The 21,293-nt window shown below is 33.3% G+C and overlaps 1 protein-coding gene across 14 annotated transcripts; it reads right to left on the bottom strand.

Annotated features, from left to right (window-relative positions):
- Positions 1 to 913: 913 nt before the first annotated feature.
- Positions 914 to 10,515, bottom strand: LOC130817669 (putative pentatricopeptide repeat-containing protein At5g37570). Of its 14 annotated transcripts, none has more exons than XM_057683508.1 (6): positions 10,191 to 10,515; positions 4,214 to 6,506; positions 3,339 to 3,515; positions 2,199 to 3,242; positions 1,254 to 1,361; positions 915 to 1,156 (listed from the first exon to the last, which is right to left on the bottom strand). In XM_057683508.1, exon 2 carries the CDS (start codon positions 6,277 to 6,279, stop codon positions 4,651 to 4,653), a length of 1,629 nt encoding a protein of 542 aa, XP_057539491.1. In that variant the 5' UTR covers positions 6,280 to 6,506; positions 10,191 to 10,515; the 3' UTR covers positions 915 to 1,156; positions 1,254 to 1,361; positions 2,199 to 3,242; positions 3,339 to 3,515; positions 4,214 to 4,650. The 14 variants fall into 14 exon arrangements, with proteins under 14 accessions (XP_057539495.1, XP_057539494.1, XP_057539498.1 ...); XM_057683506.1 differs by having other exon boundaries at positions 2,199 to 2,323; positions 3,167 to 3,242; positions 3,339 to 6,506; XM_057683510.1 differs by having other exon boundaries at positions 916 to 1,156; positions 3,167 to 3,242.
- Positions 10,516 to 21,293: the final 10,778 nt, after the last annotated feature.

Here is a 21,293-nt window from a genome sequence, read left to right on the forward strand (position 1 = left end):
GGTTCGACTTTCATACCTATACCCAGCCACCAGCCACCAAAGTCATACCCATAACCGCCCCAACTGGGGAGGGTATGGTGCAAAAACCACTAAATTATATCCACCTGCAATTTATGCTAGTAAAAACAAGGTCGCATCGCATCGCATCGGTCGCGTTGTAAAGGTTTTCAAAACTATACGAACCGGTATTTCCCGCGTTGTAAAGATGTAAAAAAATCCGCGTTTTGGGCCACATCAAGAGATATCTTATGGTTTCGACCGATATCTACGCGATATGATAACCGCATCACCCCCGTTACCGCATCAGTGTTCCGTTACCGTGATCTCGACTGCATTTTACTCTATGAGATTATTCCCTAGTCTTAGGTTATACTCCGTCCTAAGAGGACCAACTGCTCAGAGTTTCCAACAACAGGGGAAAACGAGATTTTATTGTCTAAAGTTCGGTTTGGATGCATAGATTGAGAAAAACAGAGTTTTTAAAACTAAAACAGAATTGCTTTACTATATAAAATATGCAGATTCATGGCAGCAAGCACTAGTGGAAAAAACCTCATTTGCTGCGGTTTTTTGGCCATACTGCGGTTTTGACCCCAAGTATTAGTGATAGCAGTAGATGGCCTATTATAAATGCTGCTGTTTAAAACTGCAGCAAAAAAATGCACTAAATGCTGCGGGCCTCTCTAAAACCGTAGCATATAGTGCAAGACTATATGCTGCGGACCTCCACAAAACCGCAGCATATAGTTTTGCACTATATGTTGCGGTTTTATAGAAGCCCGCAACATACATACATATATATATATATATATATATATATATATATATATATATATATATATATATATATATATATATATATATATTTGCTTTTTTTCGTTTAAAATACGAATAAATAATCCAATAATGTACAATATAAACAATGATTAATCCAATAATCCAATGATAATCACCAATTATCACCAATAATTTCTTTGTAAACTCTTGATCGTATATATAATAATATGTATATACACAAATTAAAGTCCTAAATCTAAACTAATTACATTATTTACCAAGAACAAAAATTAGCAAGATACGCGGCAATTTTGTCTTTCAAGTGGCGCATTTCTCCATCTCTCAAAGGGCGTGTTTCCCTTGAAATGTCGTATAAAACCTATAACATAATATTAAATTAAATGATACATAACATTATTAGAATTTCCAATAGTAAATATATAATATTATAATTTAAGAACGTAACAAATACTTACTGCGTCAATGTTTTCGACTCCAACCTCCTTCACGGATTGTAATATATCGTCCATGTATTTAAGAGTATAGTAGCCGCAATCAACGGTATTATCAGCTTGTCGAAAGCACTAAGAGAAAATAGATATTAGTGCCAAAAAAAGCTTAAAAACCTATAAAATCGCGACTTAGCATGTAATTTCTAGCATATGACAATTATTTTCAATTATAACCACTTCAACACAATAATATATACCAAATAGTGTTATGTGAAAAGTTTCTTGCAAAACAAAGCGAGTTTGAGCTACTTTATGCGCGAAAGTCCAAAAAAAGCTTAAAAACCCATAAAATCGCAACTTAACACGTAATTTCTAGCATATGACTATTATTTTCAATTCTAACCACTTCAACACAATAATATATACCAAATAGTGTTGTGTGCCAAGTTTCGTGCAAAACAAACCAAGTTTGAACTACTTTATGCGCGAAAGTCCAAAAAAAGCTTAAAAACCCATAAAATCTCAACTTAGCACGTAATTTCTAGCATATGACTATTATTTTCAATTCTAACCACTTCAACACAATAATATATACCAAATAGTGTTGTGTGCCAAGTTTCGTGCAAAACAAACCAAGTTTGAGTGAGCTACTTTATGCGCGAATATCCAAAAAAAACTTAAAAACCCATAAAATCGAATAGTGTTGTGTGCCTTTACTGCTGTCCACTTCGGAAATGTGGCTCTGGAAATAGATCCCATTTCTCCACGCACTTTTTTCATTGTGTTGAAACGCATTGGAAAAGTATAACTATATATATATATATATATATATATATATATATATATATATATAACTATATATATATATAGTTATATATATATATATATATATATATATATATATATATATATATATATACATAAACACTTAATTAAATGAAAATTAGTAAAATTTATAAAATTACGTACGCATTCAACAAGGCTTTGAATTTTGTGTTGCGAGGCGGACTTTGAGGTTTTTGTAATGAGTCGAAGGCGTGCACAGTACTTTTTTCTCTCCTAATTTGCTATCCATACATAGCATAAAACAGTTCCTATAACAGAACCAAGTCAGTATAAAACATCAAGTGTTTCCAACATTGCTGAAGCTGCTATCGAGCTAGACAGCATGATTTTTCGGTTATATGACTTATGTCGCAATGCCAGATAGGAGCAATAGATCTTGATCAGGGAAAAACACCCTAATAGTGTGAAGGTAGCAGTGTAGCACCGTTATGCTAGCTTTCCTGCCTTCATGGCAAGACTTGCCTGATAATCCTGTAAGTGATCTAATCTAATGGCTGAAAGATATATTTCTATCACTGTAGTTAGAATGTTAGACTAAAACAGCTAATATACACCCTTAAGCTAAATTATACAATCAATGCAAATAGGTTACAACCTTCGACACTAACTTGGACAAAAGATATATTCAGTATACAAAGAGAGATGAATGGCATCGTAAAAAAAAACATGGGAGAAAACATATATACATATATATTCTGAATCAGAGAGAAACGTACCACAGCTCATAGACACTTAGCAATCTCTCCCACTCTACATCCTTTTTTAAAAATTTTGAATCAGTTGTTCAAAAAGAATTTGATTGCTGAAAATTTTAATTTTAATTTTCAAAAACAATTAAGAAAACCAGACTCTTACCTATTAATCAGGTAATTGGTATAGAAACTTGTATGATGAACTACCAATCTACCATGCAAAGTTCACCACATCTCCGACCCACCACAAAGCATGCATATAAAGTTCAAAGACATAAATTCTAAGGAGCATGCTTTCAAACTGAAACTTGAACTCAACAAGTCAGCATTGAAGTCGTCAAGTTGACAACATGAAAAGATAGTGATTCACACCAATCCAAGTCAAATACAGACAAATACCTGTTAATCTAGTAGCCAAAGCATGATCAAGCCTCATAGGATTCTGGCGTTCTTCCTTTTTATATTTCAATTTGATCTGATGTCGTGTGCGCCCAGGAAAAAGTAATTGTATCATTGAAAAGTCGGATCCAAATTGACGTAAACCCTACAAGACAAATGGCACAAAAATTACCGTGTAAAACAATTACTTCGCTCTGGGTTCTTTTGTCATGAATTTCTGATAGTTGAAGTAGCCAGTAACTTTCTTAATTAATCCCCGAAGTTGAAGGATTATCTAAGCCATCTCCATCTTGGTCAAACGCTTCATTGTCATAGATAAGAAGGATCTTCCAATAGTATGCTATCAGTTCTGTGGAGGATAATATATTACAAGATAGAGAAGATGAGCACAAGGGAATTCAGTTGTAGAATTAAGTATCAAATCGATTACTATTTCGAATACTATCTTGTCCAGCCCCTAATCCCAAAAGAAAGTAATTTTTAAAAAGCTAGTAGCTATAAGAGAATACAAAGTAAAGACAAACCACAAACAATAGCATTTCAGGGAAGTATCCACTACAAAGTAGGAACTTTTAAGTTTTAACTATATTAAAACATCAACAGAAACTGACATACATGAAAAGGACAAGGGCCAGTTAAACTGTATAACTAACAAGGCTAATATATTTTCTTCAACCAATGCTTTCATGAAGATGGGTTAGAAGTGACAAGCCGAAACTGCAGCAGCTACAGCCTACAGAAAATGGCTGCTCAGCAAGGTCAAAACAAGAAAATATCAATATCAACCCTTTCTGGACATTGCTCGTGTATCGAATTTACAGTCAGTAAGTTTCACAAGTAATGACACATACATCTACTAAATCAAAGAAAGCAGTTCTAATCAGCAATGTGCATAGATTACAGGAACCTAGAACGAATAGGATCCGCTACGCTGAAGTATATATCATCCTTAAGAATCTTTTACATGGATCTCACTGCTCCGTCACCCCTTATCCCCATCCAATGCAATGCAAACCCAAAGACTCAATTATTTCATGTTCCTTTTACCTCTTTCTATCTGGATCATCTGTGATCTCACTCGGTTCTTTAAAAATATCTATATTCTTAACCTTTCATCCTAGGATCTGCTATCTCTTGAAGTTGGCATCAAACATGGCCGAACCCCTGCAATCAATTTATACATATAAGTGTCGTATGTGTTACTACACACCCACCTCAATATACAGACCTTTTATCATTCATCTCCAAAACATGAACTAGATTGTCAGTTGCGCAGTGACACTTAGTAATAGACCTGCTCTGCTGCTGATTGCAACTTAAAAGCAAACTTCTGCATAGTCAAACAAAGTCCCATGCCCGCGTACTTGGGGTCAGGACATGAAAACAATGGACCATGTTTGCATGTCGTTAGCCAACAGCAGAGTTTTTTCTGCTCATTTATCCAGTACTCTGTCCATGGGCCTACACTATCTCTTCTGTATTAGTTAGATCCAACTATAACCAGGTTCTTTGGCTGAGATTCTTTTGGTCATAGCTTTGCGAATCCTTGCTGCATCATCCCACTCCTCTCTTGCAGCGTATATACCAGAAAGAAGCACATAGTTCCCAGTATTTTGAGGCTCTAATACAAACAATTCCTGAGCGACAGATTCTGCAATTCTAACATTGTTATAAGTTCGACAGGCGGCAAGCAAGGCACCTAGAGCTCCCGGACGAGGATCCATTGGCATACTCTGAAGCATTTTATATGCTTGCTCCAATCTCCCAGCACGTCCAAGCATATCAATTACGCAAGCATAATGACCTGCATCTGGTTGAATCTTGTATTCATTTATCATGCTTTCCCAATATGCTAAACCTTCTTCAACAAGTCCAGCATGGCTACACGCATTCAAAACGCCAACAAATGTTACGTAATCAGGTTCAACATTTTCCAATAACATTTTACGAAAAATCTCAAGTGCTTTGAGGCCATGTCCATGTGAAGCGAGGCCAGTTATCAATGCACTATAAGGGTACACATCCGGACGAGGAATCTTCTCAAAAAACTGACATGCTTTTTCAATGTTACCGCATTTAGCATGCATATCAACTAAAGAAGTTAGTACCCTCTCATTCCGCTCAATACCTTCCTGATCAACTAAAGTTGTGATCCAACTGGCCAAATCAGGACAACCTAATTGCGCTATCGCAGACATTACAGCAGTCATAGCATAAGGATCAGGCCTAACACGTGCTCTTTGCATACCATAAAAGTATTTCAATGCTTCATTTGGTACTCCATTTTGGGCATACCCACTAATCATAGCAGTCCAACAAACTAAAGTCTTCTCAGGCATAGCCTCAAAAATGATCCTCGCTTTATCCATCAACCTATTTTTAGTATACCCAACTAGCATTGTCGTCCAAGAAACCACATTCTTATCATTCATCATATCAAAAATCAATTGAGCGGAATCTATATCACCACAATTTGCATAACCCACAATCATAGCATTCCAAGAAATCAAATTTCTGATAGGCATACTATCAAAAACCATCCGAGCATCGGTCATATCCTCCCCAATTCTAGCATATGCTCCAAGAAGAGCATTATAAGACACAACATCTCTTTGAGGCATTTCATCGAACACCTTACGTGCATAACCTAATTTCCCACATTTCCCATACATATCAATCAAAGCATTAAAAATTTCAATGATTGAACAAAATCCAGATTTAACAATACGACCATGAACTCCACAACCATAATTAAGATACCAGATAGCAGCACATGAGTTGAGAACAAAAGGGTAAGTGTAATTATCAGGTTTAAAATGAGAACGAACCATTTGCAGATACAAATGCAAAGATTCAAGGTAAAAAGATGGGGTTTTGGAGAAAAATCTGATTGAGCAATTGAAGAGATATACGGTAGTGTACTCTGAGAGAGAAGAGAATAGAAGACGGATGTGATGAGGAGACAAGGAAGTGTAGAGAGTAATGAGCGAAGAAGTGAAGGAGTAGTGTTCATGGAGATTTAGGCGTAGGATTTTTGCATGAATTTGTTTGAGATGAGAGATTGAATTGCAATTTTTCAATAGTGAATGAATTTGTAGCTGTGATATTCTCATGTTTGCAATGATAGTGTAGTGTAGCAAACTAGCAAATCCATATAATTTCTGGAATTTAGAGTTGATGAACAAAATCAGTTTGGTTAGTTGGTACTTGGTACTCCATCCTTAAATAGTTTTTGGTAAAAGACTTATGGTTTATGAGTAGTGATGGATTATTGAATTACCTTTAGTAACAATAGGTTGGGCAAATGGGTCATCCAAATCCATGATCACAACAGCCCTTCCTACAACAAAAAACTCAGTTTAGAAGAGACTTAGACTTATAAAATAGTTATCTCAAAAATGATATAAAGTATAAACAATACTATAAAGCTTATGTCAAAATTAAAAGACAAAGTACATTATTGTAATAAACTTATCATGATACAATACTTAACTATAGGCAAATTTTTCTAAACACAAGTTACTTTAATGAAGATGAAATGTACACATTCTACTTACTTAGCTTGTCAGATTTCACAACTACAACTATGAATATTGTAGTACATCTAGGTTCTGTTACTGTTACATTTCAAAAGTGCACATCACTACAGTCATTGGAATAATGAAACTGATGATTGGCCGAAAAATTAGCGGCTTTGCATAGAACGATTTTTGAGCTTGCATGTCAAGTAATTACAATATCTTGATAGAAGCTCATTTCTAGTTATTATGGACATTCATACAATTCTTTCAGTAAAAACAAGGCCGCATGGTATCGCATCGGCCGCATTGTAAAGGTAAGAGCAATAGATCTTGATCAGGGAAAAACACCCTAATAGTGTGAAGGTAGCAGTGTAGCACCGTTATGCTAGCTTTCCTGCCTTCATGGCAAGACATGCTTGATAATCCTGTAAGTGATCTAATCTCATGGCTGAAAGATAGATATATTTCTATCACTGTAGTTAGAATGTTAGACTAAAATAATAAACACCCTTAAGCTAAATTGTACAATCAATGCAAATAGGTTACCAGCTTCGACACTAACTTGGACAAAAGATATATTTAGTATACAGAGAGAGACGAATGGCATCGTAAAAAAAAACATGGGAGAAAACATATATACATATATATTCTGAATCAGAGAGAAACGAACCACAGCTCATAGACACTTAGCAATCTCTCCCACTCTACATTCTGCAAAGATCCACATAGTATATAGTACTCTCTCTTGCACTCTACATTCTGTATATAACCAAAATAAACTACATGACATTAACTTGAGAGGTTTTTGTGCTGTTGCACTTGTTCTAGAAAGTAATACCAACCTAGGAACACTGTTTTTCTGTGCACAAGTGACTGTGTAATACAATGTCTTAAATCGATAGAGAGCAATCAATAATAGCAACCACATTGGAACCTAGAACGAATTGGATCCGCTATATTGAAGTATATATCATCTTTAAGAATCTTTTACATGGATCTCACTGCTCCATTACCCCTTATCCCCATCCGATGCAATACAAACCCAAAGACTCAATTAGTTCATGTTCCTTTTACCTCTTTCTATCTGGATCATTTGTGATCTCACTCGGTTCTTTACAAATATCTATATTCTTAACCTTTCATCCTAGGATCTGCTACCTCTTGAAGTTGGTATCAAACATGGCCGAACCCCTGCAATCAATTTATACATATAAGTGTCGTATGTGTTACTACACACCCACCTCAATATACAGACCTTTTATCATTCATCTCCAAAACATGAACTAGATTGTCAGTTGCGCAGTAACACTTAGTAATAGACCTGCTCTGCTGTTGATTGCAACTTAAAAGCAAACTTCTGCATAGTCAAACAAAGTCCCATGCCCGTGTACTTGGGTCAGGACATGAAAAAGTTGGACCATGTTTGCATGTCGTTAGCCAACAGCAGAGTTTTTTCTGCTCATTTATCCAGTACTCTGTCCATGGGCCTACACTATCTCTTCCATATTAGTTAGATCCAACTATAACCAGGTTCTTTGGCTGAAATTTTTTCGATCATAGTTTTGCGAATCCTTGCTGCATCATCCCATTCCTCTCTTGCAGCGTATATACCAGAAAGAAGCACATAGTTCCCAGTATTTTGAGGCTCTAATACAAACAATTCCTGAGCGACAGATTCTGCGATCATAATCTTGTAAACACGCGTAGTATCAACTCAACCAAGGCATTAACAGACTACCTAACACATGACCTTATAGAACTTGTCTATCTTAAAGTAAGTGTGATCATAATCGATCTTTGGAACTGGTAACTCCCTTGAGGTAACTTAACTTAGGCGCACTTCTGACTAGCATAAACTACTCTAGCATTGAATAAATTTTCTATCAATGAGTAAACGTTCTATCAATGTGTAAACTTTCTATGAATGAATAAACTTTCTATCCATGAGTAACATTCTATTAGTGGATCTTTTCTCCACTTCATGACATAGTGACAAGGCCAAGGGCGTGATCGGCCACCCGGCGCCCATGGAAAAGTATGAGCTCATACCCCCTCCAGTTGACCCTCTTGGATCCTACCTTCGGGAAAAAGACACACTGGGGTACCAATCCAATGAAGAGGCCACCATATTGGGATTTGCAAAGCCCGCATGGTAACACCTCAGTCAAGGGGTGGTATCGGCCACCGGGCACCCAATGACAAAAGTATGCTAATACCCCCTACAGTGATCTCGTCGGATCTCACCTAGGGGACTATTAAATGGGAATAACTCCCACTTTCTACTATTAATGAGTGCCCTGGGATAGCAACCCACTGAGTAACTCAAACAAGATACGAAATTCACCTGTAAAGAAGTCATTCTAACTCCAAGTAAGGCATAATTCAATTTTTAAATAAATAAGGGGATGGTCCCCGCCTTCTAATAATACTCTCGTTCTCTAAACTATTCTAAGCTCAAGGATGTCATAATCGATATCTCTTCATATAAAGTTTACTTACTAGTACCTCATAGTTTTGATACAATGCATATTATCACAATAAACAATAAACAATGATGTCTTAAAGGAAAATCGTATATAAGGGTTAGTTACTGCGTGTACGTACCTGTAACTGGCACTACATGACCAAAAATCACAAAAGTCACCCAACTAAGGTTCTACCTTCCTCTTATCAGATGGGCACCTATATAGTTAGGAATAGAACTAATATGTCCCCTCAACTACTTTGTTATACCAACTAAATACCAAAGTAACCACTATCACCCATTCAACATGAGTTTTCGACTACTCTAGCACGCACATAACTCATTAAATACAAGTCAAAATCATTAACTCAACACAACATAAGTCTTTTCATCAATTCAAAAGTAAAAGTAAATGTGAATTGTTCCTTTACATCAAGTAATTTTGAGTATATCGGTTCACGTTACCCAAAAATAACTAACCACAACTAAGTCTTACAATTTTAACATAACACTAATATAACGATAAGGAAAATCTTAGAGTTATCGAATCGCGATATCATTTGTTACATTCTCCAAAGCTAGAAATAAATATAATCAAAACAACACGACAAGTAACCTTAACAACCCTCAACACTAAGTTGACACTATACTGATGGCCCTATTAAAATTAGGCATTTATAAATTCAATAACAACCTAACAAGAGTACTTGTAATTCAAACAGTCAAACCATAACACTTAACAACTATTACTACCAACTGACAACTAACCATTTCCACTATCATACTACAACATTTAATCAATCAAGTAGGCCTTAAAACAAAGATTATCTAACAATCATCATACCACCAAAATATAGCATAAAAACACATACACCATTAACAATCTCCTCACTAAATCAAACCCTAATCATTTCATGTCTAAAGATGACATTTTCAACCATTACCCGGTTCAAAAACTCAAGTAGCTAGTAAACTCAATAACAAAGTAATCATCAATTTATTAAAGAAATAATTAGGAAGTAAGGAATAGATGGCTCACAATTAGAGTTAGAGAAAGGGAGTGGAAGACAGCTTGTTGTGGTGGTGGTTTGCACGGTGGGTGGTGCGCACAGAGGCGGCACTGTGCTCGCAGAGGGGCTGCTGGTGTGCGGCTAGGTCTGGACAAGTGCAGCTTGTGCTGCTGCTCGTGGGAGGGTGGAAGCCGGCTGCTGCTTTGGTGGTGGCTACGGTGTAGGCGTGGCCTGATGGTGCTGGCAACCGCTGTTGGACCGTGAGGGAGAGGGGAGTGAGAGAGAGAAGAGAAGAGAGGAAAGGGTGGCGTGAGGCTACTAGTGAGGTAAGGAGTGATTTTTTTTTTTTTTCTTAAAACCCTAACTTCTCTTCTACTAGTATAATCTTCTAGTCAAGCCCAACTAAGGACATGTTCTCTTCGTCTGATTTGATTGGATCTGATCTGAATTTACTAAGGTCTGATCTGATCTGGTCTGATTCAGTCTGATTTGATCTGAATCTTTCTGATCTGATCTGATCTGGTCTGATCTGATCTGATCTGATCTGGTCTGTTCTGATCTGGTCTGGTCTGATCTGGTCTGGTCTGATCTGAAACTTTATGATCTGATCTGAATAGTTATAATGATTATTGTTATTTATTTTTAGTATTATTATTATTATTATTATTATTATTATTATTATTATTATTATTATTATTATTATTATTATTATTATTATTATTATTATGATTATTATTATGATTATTATTATTATTATTATTATTATTATTATTATTATTATTATTATTATTATTATTAATATTATTATTATTATTATTTATTATTATTATTATGTCTTATTATTAATATTACATACTACATAATTATAATGATTAATAATAATAATAATATAATAACAATACTAATAAAAATAATAATAATAATAATAATAATAATAATATTATTATTATTATTATTATTATTATTATTATTATTATTATTATTATTATAATAATAATAATAATAATAATAATAATAATAATAATAATAATAATATAATAATAATAATAATAATAATAATAATAATAATAATAGTAATAATAATAATAATAATAATAATAATAATAATAATAATATAATAATAATAATAATAATAATAATAATAATAATAATAATAATAATATAATAATAATAATAATAATAATAATAATAATAATAATAATAATAATAATAATAATAATAATAATAATAATAATAATAGTAATAATAATAATAATAATAATAATAATAATAATAATAATAATAATAATATAATAATAATAATAATAATAATAATAATAATAATAATGGTATGGTTTGATCTGATCTGATCTGGTCTGATCTGGTCTGGTCTTATCTAATCTGGTCTGGTCTGATCTGGTCTGATCTGGTCTGGTCTGATCTGAAACTTTCTGATCTGATCTGAACAGTTCTGATCTGATCTGATCTGATCTGGTCTGATCTGATCTGATCTGATTCCAATAAGAATAAGTAATAAGTCAAAAAAATAAGTTGAAGAGAACACCTTCTAACAAACCCAGATTTATTTGGTTTATATATAATAATATTAATTTGAATTTCTTTATTTTAGTACCTATTTATTTATTTATTTATTTATTTATTTATTATTATTATTATTATTATTATTATTATTATTATTATTATTATTATTATTACTATTATTCTTTTTATTATAATTATGTTGATATTTAAATTCGTATATACAAGAAATTAATTATTAAAACTAATTCAAAAAAATAATTTAAATGTAATTATAAAATTTCACAATTTTATTAAAATAATAATTAATGACATTGTAAAATGACGGGATGTTATAGGCTACCCCCTTAAAAGAAGTTGTGTCCCCGAAACTAGAGAAATAAAGATATTCATCAAAGAAATTTGTATTTTTGATCACTCAAGGGGGTATTACTACCCTTGTAAGCCTAAAAAAATTGACTCGAGAAATCGTGACTTTATTGACACTACTAACAAAGAGATACCCAATCTATCAAAATAGTCATACATATTTCATTTCGAGTATTTACAATCACACAAATTGATTCAAACAACCGATTAAAAGCATGTAAGTATCACACAAAATTGACTCAAACAACTAATCAAAAGCATGTAAATTTGTAATAAGTTGATATCATCGAGGAGAAAATGCGTGAAAATGAGTGAAATTCTATCGCATTCTACCCCCCCTTAAAACTAAGTTACGACCCCGTAACTCATCTAAACTCAAGAATAAGACAATTTGAATCTTCTCTATGTCCTCATAAGGTCCTATAAATTTTGGCTTCACTTACTTTTACTAACAATTCTCAATACTCCTTTCATCGAGCGAACTCTCAATAGTAATCTCCTATAGTGCACGCATAATAACCTATAGTAGACCATCTTTCAAGTTTACTAAACATCACAATCTTTTTTTTCACTTATTTATCTCATAGAACAGTTGACTCAATAGAACATTAGCTTAATTCACTTTAATTTACTCATTTCAAAGGTCATATATGAAAAGGTTGGATAATAGTATGATCTCAGAATAACAAATATGTCAAAGAGTTTTAGAGTGAGGAAGGTCATACCAGAGCAATTATATTAAATATGATAAAATAAGGGAGCTCGCTAGGGTGGCACTAGACTTATCAAGTGACCTTATTCATAAAAGCTAATATGTTTGTATGACTACGATGCAGTAGGTTGAATTTGGATGATTGGATAACGTAAGATAGCATAATTATTACATGAAATAGCTTATTATTAGGACTTGTAAAGAAGGTTTAGTTCAATTACCATTACCCAAAAAAAATAACAAATTTACTTTAGAACAAGCTTCATGAGAACCACTTAAATGTTTTACAAACGCATTGATAAAGTTGATGGAGTAAGGATAGCAAATTCAATTTATAAAGTGGAATTTGACAACCATTGTCAACCAGTAGCTTGACAAACATTATAAACTTCTACTAACAAATAATAACATGATATAAGTTAATTTCAAGACATTTTAACATAGAAAAGTTTTAGGATATAATTGTATACTACTAAAACTCCAATTTAAAGATAGTAACCTCACTTTAATACTTTAACAACTCAATTTACATTTAAAATATTTATATTTACTTGAAAAGTTTATCTCGGAAAAAAAAAAAGAATCGAGTACTCAATGCTTTACTTTAAAACGTTAATGAGTTTTATATATGTACATGAGAACTTTAGTTATACAACTGAATCATCAGCTAAGTTATACATTTAGGAAGGCATTTTACGATAAACCTTTGAACAAGAACAATATAGAGTTTTCAAAGTGATTCAATCACTACATTCATAACTATCCCATCTATACAATCCTTTAATTCCATCGTAACAACCCATTAATACTATATTTGGATCATCAAACTTAACTAATATTCCCTAAATGATCCATACTACGATAAACATATAATTCTCTAAGTCCTTGCACTTAATCCAAGGAACAAGACACGAGTCTATCCGGTTTACTTAACATACCAGGGTCGGTTAAACGTTACCCCTAACTATACTTGACACTTTCGTGCTCTTGTATGCATTACACATCAATAACTAAACTTTCACGTTATCGGGTACATAATCTCTTTACTTAAAAACATACTTTAAGCTTTTACATAACTTCTTGATTATAATCTACGACTCAATACATGATTAAACCAAAACTCACACTGATGCTACAACGTTACAATTCATACAACATGCTACATGTGATACTTCAAGTACTTAATAAAGTAGATTTTGGTAATAACCAACATTGTTATACATAAATGATGATGGTATATCATTACATGCTTTGAGCTTCACATACTCAAATTAATTAATTTACTTATCATAACATGATCCTAACATTTTACTTGAATAAACAAGCTCTTTTAATTAATGATGTATGATTAAATTGTACTATGACATGCTAAATTATACATTGTGACTCGATTAGGAAATTAACTAATGCAAAAAAATTCAATATATAATCCAATTAACTCAATAAATTATACATTGTGTTTCTATTTTGGAATTAGCATTTTATCATAGGTTTAGTGTAAGGGGAGTTTGGCCCTCAAAAGAATTACCTTTAGTACAACACTGGACCTATGATCTTTTGAAAGAGAGAGCTAAATCTGAATTGAAGGCAAGATCGATGGGCATTTGGAAGTTTGATTCAACTACATACCCAATTACTTCAAAGAAGGTGGAGAAGAACATTATTCAATTTCAACAACAAAATGTACTGCAACAAGATTATTTTTCTATCCCTTTGTCCCGAGGTTACAAGATACTTAGCGATTGGACATTCATAATGTATCAAAAGATGTAGGTTTACTTTTAATTTTATTAGTGCTGTTATGTTTTAAGACTTTTATTGTTTCCTTCTAAGAGTTTCATGTTACTAGTTATTAAAGTTCAATGTTCTGTCTTATAGTTATTGTTACTTTTCTAACAATTTCATTTTTACTGATTTAAGTTCATTGTTGCAAAACAGTTTTTGAGTTCATTTGTTTCTGTCAAACCATTTAATGTTACCTTTTAACAGTTTGTTGTTGATCTACAATTTATTCTTTCTGTCTAACAGTTTAATGTTACTTTTTATCAGGAAATTGTTGAGGAATTAACGAAAATGAAAAGGAATATGGATATTGTTACTCAATATCATATGAGCAACTTCAAGAGACTAAAATGAATGACAACTTAAGCCACAACCTCAAATGGGCAGAAAAAGCGGAAAGACTCTCTATCGCCAATTATTTTACAATATTTTCTAACTCGAATGTTTGGAAGGAAATCAATGATGTAGTTGACAAACTCATGGATGTTAGGAAAAGATCTTCTAACATTGAGTTTCCATCATTTAATTTAAGGTTAGAAGAATTGGAGAATATTAATGTTGGCTAAGCGAAGATGAAAGCGAATATTAACAAAGGGAAAAGAAGATGAATTGATGAATCGATGAATTGAAGAAATTGAAATGTTGTGTTTGAAAAACTCATTTGGTTAATACTTTTGTCATGATGTAGTTTTAAAAGATGTGTTTTTGAATGACTTAGTTACCTTTGGGATGATACTTTGAAATGATGTAGTTTGAAGTTTAGCAACATATAAGTTGCAAAAAGTATCATTTATGCATCTAATATATTATTCTTAGTGTATCATTCAATTTATGTTAGATTAAATACGTTGTGGGTAATATTTTTGTCATCTAGTTTTAAAAGATGTGTTTTCGAATGACTTAGTTGCTTTTTGGATGATACTTTGAAATGATGTAGTTTGAAAATAGTGTATGCTAAACAAGTAACTGTTTATGAAGTTTAGCAACATACACTAGTAGAAAAATCCTTATTTGTATCTTGTATTGGGGGTTACTAATAAGAGTATTACAAATAACACATTATTTGTATCGTTTGAAACCAAAGATAAAAATAATAGTTATTTGTATCGTTTGTTTGAACCTAAGACACAAATAACCTTTTTTAAAAATTATATACATATATATATATATATATATATATATATATATATATATATATATATATATATATATATATATAGGAGAAATCCAATGAAAAGAGTGTTGAAAATGAGAAGGGTAAGAAGGATTCTACACCCTTGATTTCACTAAAATAAAAAAATATATGGTCACGATTGAACCAAAAACACATAATTATAAAAGTAACTATGTTACAAAGAAAAGTAACTATGACATAAATTTTTAGAATGTTTTTACTTTATAACATAGTATCATTTTTTGTATATATAGTAACAAAACAAAATCAAACAAAAATCCTTCTCATCCTTCTTATTTTAAAATCTTTTTTATTTGATACTACATCTACCTATATATATATATCGTCCAAGAATATAATATATATTTATAGAGGCTACTCGAGGCTATAATTTACGATTGAATAATACATTAATTAGAAAATGTTCTTTATACATAAAAGTAGTACTATTGCTTGTACAAAAATTACATTTAGTTTAACAAAAAGTTCGATTTAAAGAACTTTTCCCATTGCTTACGAACCTTATCTATTTCATCTTCACTATATGTGTTTGATCTTGCAATATACTCCTTCAGTGTTGTACTGAAGATTTCAAATATCCCTTAGAAAAAAGTTGGAAATGTAAAGTGTTAAGCATATTAGGATAGTAAAATATACTTTCATATCCAACTACTAGATCATAACTAATCCTCATCAAAATCTGAAACAACATCAAAATGCCATGTTTGAAAATAATAATTTCTTTTGAAAATTTAGAATTGGCTAAAATTTATTGTTTGGCAATCAAAACTTTTCAAATTTGGATTTGAATCAAATTCCACAATGATTTTTAAAGTAGTTAAAGTTGAGAATTTGAGAATGAATACCCAAACCTTGTCATTCTCAAATTCTTCATTTATAATTTCATAATTAAAATCCATAATTTGAAATGAAATACTTATTCCCAAACACTACATAAAAGAATTTGAAAATAAAGAAAACTAACCTCAAGTTCATTTGCAATTATATCAATATCAGCCGCATTGATCATTACAGCAGCAAATTCTTTTTCCCTAGTAGTTGATTAAAAGAAAATTAATCTAAAGCTACTGGAAGAGTGATGGAATGGCACGAAGCATTTTTGTGTTTTGGGGAGTCAAAGTACAATTTATCTTTAGGACCAAATGATGTACATGTTAAACCAATTTGTCCATATATGCCATGCCAATTTGTTCACACCACCAAAGCAACACCAGAAAAACAACCCAGTAGATGTTGTTTTTGATTTGTTTGTTGAAAAGAAAAGAAAAGATAGTACCACAAAACCAGCATAAATACATAATAGGAAAGGAGCTATTCTAATTATGATTGTGAAACAGAAAACCAAATGATGCAAGAAAATTAGTGCATAAAATTATTAGTTATGACATTGACTGCAAAAAATTATACATCTATAAGACCTAAATTGTACAAAATGTTTCAGTCAACAGTGGTGAAGAAATGAATAGACAAAATTAATACCAAAAATATCAACGAATTAGATTATAAGATTGTTTCGATAATGAAACGAGGAAATGCAAGACACTTGGAATACTGGAAGTGGAAGCGTTGTCGGGAACGGTAATTCGCGGAATGAAGTAACTTGAATTCCTGCAACACAACACGTTAGCCTTGTCCGGGGGTGATTTCCCGAAAAACCTCTCCGACGCTCAAGTTAGAACGTATATGACAGATTAATGAGGAAACGATGAGATGGAGAACACAGGAATAGGGGTGTAGGGGTGGAAGTTACTTGTGTCTCCGAGAGGTTAATGAAGTGGGCTGTGAACAATGATTTTAGAAAGGCTATTATCAGATGATCCTTCCCTTGATGCTGGTTGCCTCTATTTATAATGGTGGAGTGGAAGTTACTTCTAGGAGAAAGTTGGTTATCATGCATAGTGGTAGGCGGTTATCAGCACTAAAGAAGGGGAATTATGAAGTTGAAGAGTAGTGTTCAGTTACATAAGAGAAGTTAGGGTTCTGAGAAGTTATTAGCTTATGAGCCAAGTAAGGAAGATGGGGATTACAGAAAAAGCCCCTTGACCAAAAGTCAAGGTCAACAAGAAAGGTCAAAGGATATTAAGGTAATATGACATTGATAATTTAAATAAATAAATGAGTAATAAATGTTACCATGACAAAAATCTAAACTGTACAAGCAATAGAATTGGATTATACGACAGTGTTCACCGAATCTTCTACCAAACAAATACACAAAATCAATAACAAAAAATCAAACTGAAAACAAGGTGATTCCTGTACCAAGAATTATAATCGCAAGATAAAGTAATAAAACCAATAAGCAATGAACAAACAAAGAAGAAACACAAAAAAAAAGATCAGAAAGAAAAGACACTTACTAGGAAGGAGACTTCGGTGAAGAGACAATCGAAGAGCAATTGTAGATTGGAAGCGAATTTCCAACGCCCTAAAAATTTAGGATATCGCGGTAGGAGAGCGATCTTGAAAGCTAATACAGATCAGGACCGAAAACTGAAACTGATTAACAGTAGCCCTAAATGTTGTTAAAATTGAAAGAAGTGGCAGCAGTTGGAAGCAAAAATGGGTTTTAAGGAATCAGTAGTTGAACCATGTACACCCTACTCGAAACATGGTTCAAGTCCAGAGGATACTCAAACTGATCTTACTCTGAGTCAAAGGCATAGCACAACTCATATGAAGCATCCAATCCAAGAGCATGAGAGAAACAAGAATTCAAGCAAGGGCCAAGCCACTCCAACTCAAAGGGAACACAAGAGCCAAGCAGATCACTCAGTACACTCAAACAGCCATCAGAATGTCGACGCTACTAATCAGCAGCATCCTGGCGACCACGCCATCTTGCACCTCTGTCTGACGTCTGATCCTACGTGTCCAGAGATGAGTCAACCCAAAAATGGCATCTTTGCACACGGGCCTAGCCATCAAGGGCCCAGGACCCTCCTGACGATACTCACAGAGCCCTGAAAACGCAGCCCAAGGTGACCCAGTCAGCTGACTGATGCAAGCAAGTAGGGATGCAAACGGGGCAGGGCGGGGCGGGTATTGGCGTTACCATCCCCATCCCCATCTGGTAAATCAATCCCCATCCCCACGGCGGATATAATTTTTTTCCCCGTCCCTTCCCCGATGGGTTTGTACCTAATACCATCCCCATCCCCATCCCCATCTGGGTATCCATCCCCGTCCAATACCCATTTTACCCGCCCCACCACCCGTCAAATATAAACCGGGGTTTTTAAAGTTTTTAAAAAAATTTGAAAATAATTCAAGGTTTTCAGAAATTTGAAAAATAATTTAGGGTATTCCAATTCTCAAAATTTGTACATTTCGTGAGGCGGGGATGGGGCGGGTATCACCTAAAACCCATCCCCATCCCCAAACCGCGGTGGGTATGAATTTTATACCCGTACCCGCCCCATGACCCATCAAACCGGGACCCATCCCCGCCCCGATGGGGCGGGTATCCCTACAAGCAAGCCTCTGAAGAATTAGGCTTATCTCTGTTTTTTTCTATTTTAAAAAATGTATGTGCTAGGCACGTGTTTCAACTAGCCGTTAGAGTGTAGGAACATATAAATAAGACTCTAGGCCTTGTGTATAGACATTCAAATTTGATTAATTCAGATTTTATTCATTCATTCCAAGTGCATTGCTGAGATTCATTCCTTCCTTCTTCCTTGTGTATTTGCGTGTGTAAATTCAATCAACCAAAACAAAAAGAGTGTGGAACACTCCTGAATTTCAGGTTGTGGAACAATCTGGAGTGCAACCTTTCTAGCCATTGAGTGGAACTCAGGGGAAAGGCGTGGGAACGTCCTAAGTTGGTGAGTGAAGCCATAAGCGGGAGACCCATAGGTTGGCCTGAAAACCAAGAATTGGTTTCTTGGGTGATTTGGTGATCGTAGTGTGTGTTCCAGTGTCAAGCAATCTGTCCCCAAGTGAACGGACTGATTATGTGCAAGGTTGTGAGTCCAGAGGACACAATCTTGGTGCAGTAGTTATGGAAGCAAATTTTGGAAGAATAGGGTCATATATGTTTTCAACCGAAATTAGATTTGTAGAAGAAAGAGTGCGTTTAGAAATGTCGCGCGTTTACTTTTAATAAAGTGGAAGCAAAAATTAGGTGGTAACTTATTTGTATCGTTTGTAGGATAAACGATACAAATAAGAGTTATTTGTATCGTTTATTTTACAAACGATATAAATAATACATTATTTGTATCTTTTGTTTAATCAAAAGATAGAAATAAGATTTATTTGTATCTTTTGTCAGAATAAAAGATACAAATAACATTATTTGTATCGTTTAATTCAATAAAAGATACAAATAGAGGGTTAATAATGAGAGTTTTTGTACTAGTGATATAAGTTGCAAAAAGTATCATTTATGCATCTTATATATTATTCTTAGAGATTTAATAGTAGTAGTGTTTACTCACACTTCATTCATCATTCATAAGATTAGATAAATTTTTCATAATATTCGTACTGAAAATAAACCATAAGGTTCAATTACGTTTTCAGAATGTTCATAGTCATAGTAACATCTATAAGTATTCATAATAATATGTTTTTAGTAGAAAGAAACATTTTTGTAGTAGAAATGCCAATGTTAGCTCCCATTACATTACTAACCATCTTCATATTAAAAAAACAACAATTATCTACAAACTTCAATAAATAACGAGCACAAAAAGTACAACCTAATTAATTTTGATCTTGTACTCCGTAGTAACATCTTTTTCTCCAACAACAATACAAAATGTTGATTAAGTGTACCTAATCAAAGTACAAAAGAACAAATTTTAATAAAATGCAAAAAATTATGAAGTTATCAAAATAATTATAATTAATAAATGAAAAACCTTACCAAAAAGATAATGAAATACCCTAAAAATCATTATTTGTTTGATCTTGAAGTCCTTTAACTGCTTATATCTTTGAATAAAACAGGAGTTTAATAGTACAAATAAAAAATAATAAAAAAAACTCTGATAAGAAATACGTTCAAAAATACACGACTTTTTGTCCATGTCTGAGCATGTACGACCAGGGGCGTGCAAAATGAGATCGAACCGGCGGTCCAGACTGAAACCGGTTGAGACCGGACCTAAACCGAATCAACCGGTCCGGACTCCGGATCTTACTTATTCATCATTCCGGGTTTCCGATCCAATCCGGGTTAGACAGGATGAGACCGGATGTACATAAAAGTAATTTTGAAGGGGAATAATATTTACGATTTTTATGTATATACTTATTTAAAGGGATTTTTAAATATTTTATTTCTAACACAAAATAATTTTTTAATTCAAATATTGTAATTTTATAATAGTTAATTTGCTAAATTATTTTAAAATCTTTTATTTTTTAATTTATTTTTGGTGTCAAAAAATATTTCCGGTCTAACAGGTTAAAACCTTGACCGGACCGGAAGGAAACCGAGTTAGACCGGGACCGGACCGGATGGAACCGGTCCCATCTCCGGTCTTAGCATATTCGAAATTCCTATCTTGCGATCCAATCGGTTCCGGCCGGTCCGATCCGGGTTTG

Source organism: Amaranthus tricolor, chromosome 7 (genome assembly GCF_026212465.1).
Source record: "Amaranthus tricolor cultivar Red isolate AtriRed21 chromosome 7, ASM2621246v1, whole genome shotgun sequence".
NCBI lineage: Eukaryota > Viridiplantae > Streptophyta > Magnoliopsida > Caryophyllales > Amaranthaceae > Amaranthus > Amaranthus tricolor.